This window comes from Diaphorina citri, unplaced genomic scaffold (assembly GCF_000475195.1).
Source record: "Diaphorina citri unplaced genomic scaffold, Diaci psyllid genome assembly version 1.1 scaffold1735, whole genome shotgun sequence".
NCBI lineage: Eukaryota > Metazoa > Arthropoda > Insecta > Hemiptera > Psyllidae > Diaphorina > Diaphorina citri.
The window spans coordinates 10,623-20,012 of NW_007379161.1; the positions used below are offsets into that span (position 1 = coordinate 10,623).

General features: G+C 36.8%; 1 protein-coding gene across 1 annotated transcript in view; it reads left to right on the forward strand.

The window, feature by feature from the left end:
- LOC103517054 (acetylcholinesterase-like) overlaps nucleotides 1–7,509 on the forward strand; it is a gene marked incomplete at its 5' end in the record, with an annotated part of 14,907 nt that extends 7,398 nt beyond the window's left edge. The window contains 3 exons of the mRNA XM_008482063.3: nucleotides 1,883–2,046; nucleotides 5,293–5,453; nucleotides 6,502–7,509. Coding sequence (XP_008480285.1) covers nucleotides 1,883–2,046; nucleotides 5,293–5,453; nucleotides 6,502–6,683 — 507 coding nt within the window. The remainder of the gene's footprint in view (nucleotides 1–1,882; nucleotides 2,047–5,292; nucleotides 5,454–6,501) is intronic.
- Nucleotides 7,510–9,390: the final 1,881 nt, after the last annotated feature.

Below are 9,390 nucleotides of genomic sequence, written 5' to 3' on the forward strand. Positions count from 1 at the left end.
AAAATTTTTTCCCATTATTAATACCTATCATTACTGTTATTTGTTGGAATGTATTCTGACATTTACATGGGATATAACCGAGAGAACCCAGGTTGGAAGGTCGAATCCCAGAAGTAATACGACTTACTTAAAGGTTAAAGTGTCTAATATCTAATAATTGGAAAAAGGAGAAGTAAATAATATACCCTCCTACAAATTGTCAATATAACTTATACCTAGTAGGTACTCACACACCTATGTATACATATTGTCAATGGAATTGATATAGTGTGCGGGCGTTTGGAAAAATCAAATCGTTATAAGTACCTTACATGATCATTAGTAATGTCATTACTAATGATGGAATTCCGGATTTTCTGATTTCTCATCATCATTACTTATTGGAAATAATGACATTACTAATTATTGTGTAAGGTACCTATTATAGGAAAAGTAAAAGTTCAAGTCGAAAAATAATGACGTAGGTACACAATTTCACAGTGTCATTTTTCATAAGAAATATCAGAGAGACGGAATTACATCCCTAGCGACGTCATATGGGAGTACAGATGCGTAGTAATAATGTAGGTAGGAGCAATAAGGAGAGGCAGTTGAAGATATCATCTGAAATGCAATGAGTGGGATGAAAATGAGAAACTGGGGGACGTATAGAACAAATGTGAACGAACAAGTCACCTGACGAGAAATGAGAATAGAGAAGAAAAAGAAAGAAGAGGAGGAGGAGGAGGAGGAGGAGGAAAAGGAGTATGAAAGAAGAAGAAGAAGGAAATAGGGGAATCGCAGAACAAATGTGATAAAGACAAGAAGTAAGAATAAAGAAGAAAAAAAAAGTGGAGGAGTAGGAGGAAACAAATTAAAAACGTGGAACAAATGTGAACGAACAATTCACCTGACGAGAAATGAGAATAGAGAAGAAAAAGAAAGAAGAGGAGGAGGAGGAGGAAAAGGAGTATGAAAGAAGAAGAAGAAGAAGAAGAAGAAGAAGAAGAAGAAGGAAACAGGGGAATCGCAGAACAAATGTGATAAAGACAAGAAGTAAGAATAAAGAAGAAAAAAAAAGTGGAGGAGTAGGAGGAAACAAATTAAAGAAGAAGGCTGAGGAGGAGAAGACGAGGAGAAAACTAAAAGCGAGAGAAAATATTAAATGTAGGAAAAGTTTTGCTGGCCTCAAACCTTGTTCGAGGAAGAAAGAAAAGAGGTAGGAGGAGGAAGAGAAAAGAAAAGAAGAAAGAAAGAGCAAGAAAGGAGAAGAAGAGAAGAAGAAAAGAAAGAAAGAAGTCGTTCAAAAACAAGAACTTTTATGACAGAAATATTTCTCTTTGCCTTTTGAATTTCAAAAGTCAAAGGCAAGAGAGAAGTGTGTGTGAGAGAGAGAGAGAGAGAGAGAGAGAGAGAAAGAAATAGAGGGAGTAAAGAATGCAGTATAAAAAAGTGAAGTAGGTATGTACAAGAGGGTGTGGGAAGGAGAAGGTTTGAAGGACAGCTGAAAACAAGAAGAAAGAGTAGGATGAATATAAGAATAAGAAGAGGAAGAGAGAAAAAAAGAGAAGAAAAGGGAAAAAATGTGCTTGTAAAGGAAACATAAATGTAGGATACTGTTTCACTAAGGACTTGTACAGAGTACGTTTCACTAAGGACTTGTACAGAGTACGTTTCACTAAGGACTTGTACAGAGTGGTCACTGCTAATGTAGGATACTGTTTCACTAAGGACTTGTACAGAGAACGTTTCACTAAGGACTTGTACAGAGTACGTTTCGTCAGCTCCCATGGCGTAGTGGTCACTGCGCTCGCCTTGCACGCGGGAGACCCGGGTTCGATTCCCGGCGGGGTCAAGAAATTCCCCTATTAATTCCACTAAAATCAATTTCCTCTAATTTCAGCGGACGAGTACAAATCAGTGGGGAGAGTGGATGGGCGTGATGCATGGAGATGAGATTGAGTATGTATTTGGACATCCACTAAACAGATCTATTGAATATAATGCTAGAGAGCGGGACCTGAGTCTACGCATGATGCAAGCCTATGCTAGGTTCGCGCTGGTCGGGTAAGTCATAGACTGCTTTTTTTTCTAAAGGTGCCAGCACACTGTAGTCATGGACTTGAAAAAAAAATTGGTTTGATAGAGGGAACTGTAACTGCTAAGGTCTTATCGTCCCGAAATTGCAGAGAAAGAAGACAGGATAGGAGAAAGCCAGCCGTTCCGAGAACGAACATTATCCGTTCAGGTTAAATTCCGCCCCGAACGGGAATCGAACCCGCGGCCTAGCACTTACGAGGCAGACGAGCTACCAACCAAGTTAATTAGGTTGGATGGACATCCTTTTTTATTGGTCCACCGGACCAAATTTCAGACTACACACAAGTCTGGCGGACCAAATTTTGGTCCGAAAAATGGTCCGGTGTAGTCCGGTCCGCCTAACCTGTAGTCCCCTTAAGAGTATCTATGTATGTTCATCTTGATGAACCTAACTCTGATGCACCTAACCCAAAGACTTGAAAACAAAGGACGCTCTTTGACCTATGCATGGCCTTGAGTGTAAACTTCTGTACAACTCAAAAGTCCTATAAGTACAGATACCTAGCTAACATAAGTACAGATAGTACAGATACCTAGCTAACATAAGTACAGATACCTAGCTAACATAAGTACAGATACCTAACTACCTACCTATGTAGGTATGTAACTATATTATAGGTAGTTAAACTTTTGAAGTTAAGTAGGTAGAGGAAACTGGAAGAAGAGGGGAGGGAGAGAAGGAGAAGAGTGGAGGGGGGACGATTAAGCGACAGAGGAGAAAGGGGAGGGAACTAAGAAGTAGGTAAGAAATTAATATAAGGAGTTAGTAATGGAGGGAGAGAGAGAATTAGGAGAGGGGAGAGAGAATGTGGAATAAGAAAGGAGGGGTAGGACGATTAGAGGATAGAAGGTAGTGAGCAGATAACGAAGAAGGAGGCGAAGAAGAGGAAGTAGGAGAAATAGAAGAAAAAGCAGAAGAAGAAGAAGAAGACGGAGGAGGAGGAGGAGTAGAAGAAGAAGGAGAAGAAGACGGAGGAGGAGGAGTAGAAGAAGAAGAAGAAGAAAAAGAAGGAGGAGAAGGAGTAGAAGAAGAAGGAGTAGGAGAAGAAGAAGAAGAAGGAGGAGGAGGAGAAGGAGTAGAAGAAGAAGAAGAAGAAGGAGGAGGAGGAGAAGGAGTAGAAGAAGGAGTAGGAGAAGAAGAAGAAGAAGAAGAAGGAGGAGGATTGAATTGAATTGAATTGAAAACATGTTACTTTTATTTTTTAACAATATACAATATAAAGGAGGAGAAGGAGTAGAAGAAGAAGAAGAAGGAGGAGGAGGAGGAGAAGGAGTAGAAGAAGAAGGAGGAGGAGCAGGAGGAGAAGAAGAAGAGGAGAGGAGTAAAAGTCACTATGTTTACCTATGTAAGAAGTTAGAAGAGAAAACCAGAGAAAGAGATGGAGGAGTGGAAGAGAAACTAAAAAGAAGAAAAGTAAGAAATACTAGACCGTAAGGAGTTAGAAAGAGAGAAAGATAATGAGGGAAAGAGAAGAGAAGAATAAAAGAGAAAATAGAGGGAGAGAGAGACATAGGAAGAGAGAGAGAGAGAGGGGGGGAGAGTCAAAGGCAGAGAGGGCAAAAAAGAGAAGAGTTAGGGGAAGAAGAAGAATTAGAGAGAATTAGGGGAAGAATTGTTATACTTAACCCATTATTATACTCGATATAAATAATTATTGTATAGGAATATTTTGTATAAGCTTCTTATTTCTGCTCTGCCTTGTGAGCTATATCTTCCTTGAAAGAGAAAAATAAATTATTTTATTTTTAATTATTTAAAGGTCTACCAATCAACATCTCTTGGACCTTTTTCAAAGGAGTTCTCATTTGAAATTTTGAAACATAAGGGAGTTGGTTTTTAATCCATTAATTGTACCTTTTTGGAGAGACCTTAATTTTATTAAACATAAAGGAATAGGTTTTTATGTATTCTACGTATTTTTCTTTGAACAGCCCTTGATTAAAGATAAGGGAGTTGGTTTTCAATCCATTAATTGTACCTTTTTTTAGAGAGCCCTTAATTGAAGATAAAGGAATAGGTTTTATACGTATTTTTTCTTGAAAGAGCCCTTATTTATTTAAAGATAAGGACTATAAGGAGTTAGTTTTATTCATTGTACTTTTTTTAGAGAGCCCTTAATTAAAGATAAAGGAGTAGGTTTTTATGTATCCTACCCAACTTTCTTGAAAGAGCCCTTATTTAAAGATGATTTGATTTCATCTAATCTGTCTGAACCTTGGTCCTTATATGTATTAGAAGAGCTCTCATTTAAAGATAAAGGGGTTGACTTTCTCTCCATTCTACCTTTTAAAGAGTAGGTTCTCCCTATAAACAAAGTAGTTGTATTGATTGTAGGTAGTCTCTTACTTACGTGTTGTTTCTTAGGTTAAAGATTTTGATCCGCGCTGGTCGTGAGATTAAGAAAAAAAATATAAATATTAAGAAAGATATTTATGAGATTAGGTAATACATATTATATAAATAATAGGAGCACATATTTATGAGATAAGTAGGTATAAACAAATATTTAAAGTCGATTAATGTTACGTACCTTTAGGGTGATAGGTACTTGCAAGTTAGTAAGATTTATGTTTAGGTAATATTGGGCCTTCATGAATAAAAAGGGTAAAAGCACCAGTCGTTCGATCTCTTAAAAGCAATTTTCGAGAAAATTCGCTCTGAAAACTAGACCCTTTATTATTTTAACCTAATTTGCACCATCTTAATTTTTGAACCATCTTTTTGGGCAGTTTACTTTTCTATGGCGAAGACAAAAGTAAGTTTAAATGTTTAGTACAACTCAAATAAAATACTAATTTTAAAGTTCATATTAGTTCATATTCACTATCGTTCATTGATCGGTCAAATAATTATATCTAGGTAATAGGTTATTTAATAAAAAATGATCATTCCATTTTTCTCCCAACTCAAAAGGCCCAATTACCTATAGTTTTAGATGTAAGTACCATGTACTGTGTAGTCTTCTTCTAGGCTTGATTTTTAGATTAGACAAGTTAGATACGATAGGACTTCATGATTTTTTCTCCCAGACTTAAGAAAACTTAATTAGATTTAAGGTACTTATAGTATCTACGTACTAAGAATCGTTTTACGCCTAAATATAGGTAAGTTACACTTAAATCATCTACCCCTATTGTATTTATCTGTAGGTATAAATTAGTGCATTCTTGTGTAAGTATACATGTTGTGGACTTAATCCTCTGATATTTCAGGAAACCAGTGCCGGATGATGTTGAGTGGCCCCTGTACACTAAGGATCATCCATACTACTACATATTCAACGCAGAGAAGAGTGGTACCGGTAAGGGCCCTCGCGCCAGAACCTGCTCCTTCTGGAATGACTTCTATCCCAAGCTGATACCTCCACCACTGGGTAAGAATTGAGGTTTTAGTGAAGCGGAACCGATTCCGATGGCACGCCATCTTGGATTTCCTATGGTTTAACTTAACCCACAATGAGAAAAAAATTAGTGATAGGGTGCCACAAGTTAGGGTAAAAGAACTCTATTATTGGGTTACTTCCCCTGATTTAGGTTGTTGAAATGCTATAGTAGGTATAGTGTCGAGCTTCTAGATATACATACCTATGTAGAGTTCTATATTCGGAACCCAGTCACTCGTTTGGGCCTCCGGCACCTTGTTTTTTTTTCTCAGGGCAGGCGCTATCACGCCAAAAGAGGAGAAACGAGCTTCCTTAAATAGATCAGTTGCGCTTACTTGGGTGATGTTTGAAAGTCATAGAACAGGAAAAATGAGGACCAACGGAATTTTTCATTTTCTTCTATACGAATTCTAGATCCCGAGATAAATCGATTTAAAAAATACCGGTAATTTGTAAAGTTTGACGTCACGACATACGCTCCCGTAGGCGATGACGTCATAATTCATGACTCCCGCTTCGTTTGTTTGTGCGCAAGCGTTTCTGCGCATTTTTAGGTTAAGTCTGACGTCACAACTCTTTGAACTTTTTCAATAGAACGGCAATTAAAAATTGAATTTTCGACCTTTTAAAATTACTTTCTCGGAGTTTTGACCTCAGATTTGAATTTTTCCCAACTTTTTACATAGGAATCGACCATTTATTTACAATTTTTACCCATTTGCAACTGCTCCATTCTCTTCTACAATAATCTATCTGAGGGTAGGTAGTTGCAGATCTTTTCAGTAAATAAGAAGTACTTACGAGGGTCATTTGATAAGTTTGTGGACATGGATACTTCTTCTTGCTATGAAGCCCAAATCTAGGTGCCACTGCAAAGTCTGTCTTGTTTTAGGAAGTTACATCAAGTTTCATTACATTCCTATTATTAGCCTTTGATTCACAGCTATCAAATGATGACAAGTTTGATAGGCTTTTTATAGTGGATAATTCAATATCACAGGTTTGAGGTTCTCATTCATTCAATTGTTAACCCTTCCAGATCCGATAACCACGAATTGCGACCTGGATCGTTCAGAGACGCCTGATGACTACGCTGTTCTTATTCCCCCCCTCCAATCCGTCTTCAATTCCAACATGACTAGTAGCGCCCCTAGCGGCCATCTCCTGCACACTCTAGTTCTCATTCTGACCACATGTGTCGCTTTGATCGTCCGGTTCTAAGCGGGGAAAAGAAGAGTAAGCGTTGCGTGATATTTTATCTACGAAGGAAGTCGTGTGAAGAAGCACGGGATTTTCGGCGGTTGGGAATCTCGTTGGGAAAATGGGGAAGGACACGGGTGTTCCCCCTTTTTTAGATACGGGAAGGTGTGTCCCTTTTTTGGGGGAAAGGAACCTGAAGTGGAAATGATGTACCTACCTTTAGTGAATTTGGTTGACCTTCTTCAGCGGTGATGGAACTTGGAAACGATTTTTTTTACTCATCTCTCTCTCTGTCTTTTCTTTTATGGGTCTGAAGAGCCAAAGGTCTTTGAAGGCCAAAGTACAAAATAGGTATCTAGGTTAGAGATGCAAAATGGCAAAATTTTCTCGAAAGAAGTGAAGATAATTTAGAGTCTCCAGAGTTTTAGAGCAAAGAAAATGGATTTTTTTTTTTCTTTTTTTTTTTTTTAGTTTTTTAAGAATTTATTGATAACTTTTGCATCAGGCAGTGAGGACAGGAGTAAAATACTCATAAATGCCTTCTTATTAGGCAATTTACTTTTCAATGTGTTTCACTGCTTGGTCCAAAGTATTAACTTTGGAACTAAGTTAGGTACCTACAAGTAGATGGACATAATTATTATTTCTGTTGTTGGTAACGTTTATTTTATTACCTTCTTTTACAAAGAGATGAACTGTTCTATAATTTTACTTTCCTTTATTTGGATTTACGATGTTTTAAATTGATTATTAATTTAGGTGATTATTTTCTGTCTGCTTACTGTAACAAACATATCATATTTGATCAATTTTATACGTGTTTCTTTTGTGTGATTAAAAAAAAAAACTAATCAAGTGTTTGTTTTGAGTTCTCTAGTCTAAAATGATAAAATATGTTGTTTACTTTTGTATTATATTTTGGCATAAAACATATCATTTTAACCTTATAGGTACCTAAGTATCATTTAATCGTCAAGAATATTAACTTCTAAGTAACTTAGAATGAAGTCAGCCTTTATTTTAGATTATCCCTTATCCATTTTCCTTCCGCCTTTTCCTAATTTTGGAAGCTCTTTTAGTTACCTACCCTAAAATCTACCCTATCCACCCTAAAATCAAATTTCGTAGATCCGTTGATTTGTAATGATGGATGAATATAATAAATTGTATGAACGCCTTGTACAAGTAGTTATGCAATGCGCAACGTTCGGAGTTTCACCTCTTTACTTCTGATCTTATTGAGTTGTCGAGGTACCTACCTAGATCATCTTTTAAATTATAATTGGTAGGTGGTACCTACCTATATTTTAATTATACCTACTGAGCTAATATTTGGAAAAATAAAGCTATTTTCATCTCTTTATTTCCTTCTGTCAAAACTGAAGACACGAGTTTTCACAACTGGATGTTGTCTACTAGAACGGATCTCACGGCTGATTGTAAGCTTATTTTTCAAGTTACCTAACCCCCACTAATCAAGTGTTTGTTTTGAGTTCTCTAGTCTAAAATGATAAAATACCTATGTATTATATTTTGGCATAAAACATATCATTTTAACCTTATACCTAAGTATCACTTGATTGTCAAGAATATTAACTTCTAAGTAACTTAAAATGAAGTCAGCCTTTATTTTAGATTATCCCTTATCCATTTCCCTTCCGCCTTTTCCTAATTTTGGAAGCTCTTTTAGTTACCTACCTTAAAATCTATCCTATCCACCCTAAAATCAAACTTCGTAGATCCGTTGATTTGTAATGATGGGTGAATATAATAAATTGTATGAACGCCTTGTACAAGTAGTTATGCAATACGCAACGTTCGAAAAATTAGTGGAGATTGTATATCACCAGTTGTAAGAGTTTCACTTCTTTACTTCTGATCTTATTGAGTTGTCGAGATACCTACCTAGGTCATCTTTTAAATCATAATTGGTAGGTGGTACCTATATTTTGATTATACTGAGCTAATATTTGGAAAAATAAAGCTATTTTCATCTCTTTATTTCCTTCTGTCAAAACTCAAGACACGAGTTTTCACAACTGGATGTTGTCTACTAGAACGGATCTCACGGCTGATTGTAAGCTTATTTTTCAAGTTACCTAACCCCCATTTTATATTTTTACCAAAAAATATTAATATTTACCCACCTATACCATATTCCTTGTTAATGTTATAAACTTGTTATCGTTCTAAGTATTACCTCTATATCTTGACTTCTATTGAAGTTTTTTAACCCTTTTGAGTTTCTTTTTGTTCTCGTTGACTATATTAGATCCTCTATTATTTTTTGGCCATGGCTACCTGTATATGCTGAATAATTGTTATAAGAGAAAGCCAGCCATTCCGAGAACGAACATTATCCGTTCAGGATAAAATCCGCCCCGGACGGGAATCGAACCCGCGGCCTAGCACTTACGAGGCAGACGAGCTACCAACCAAGCTAACTAGGTTGGATGGACATCCTTTTTTATTGGTCCACCGGACCAAATTTCAGATTACACACAAGTCTGGCGGACCAAATTTTGGTCCGAAAAATGGTCCGGTGTAGTCCGGTCCGCTTAACCTGTAGCCCCCTTAAGAGTATCTATGTATGTTCATCTTGATGAACCTAACTCTGATGCACCTAACCCAAAGACTTGAAAACAAAGGACGCTCTTTGACCTATGCATGGCCTTGAGTGTAGGTAAACTTCTGTACAACTTGAAGTCCTATAAGTACAGATACCTAG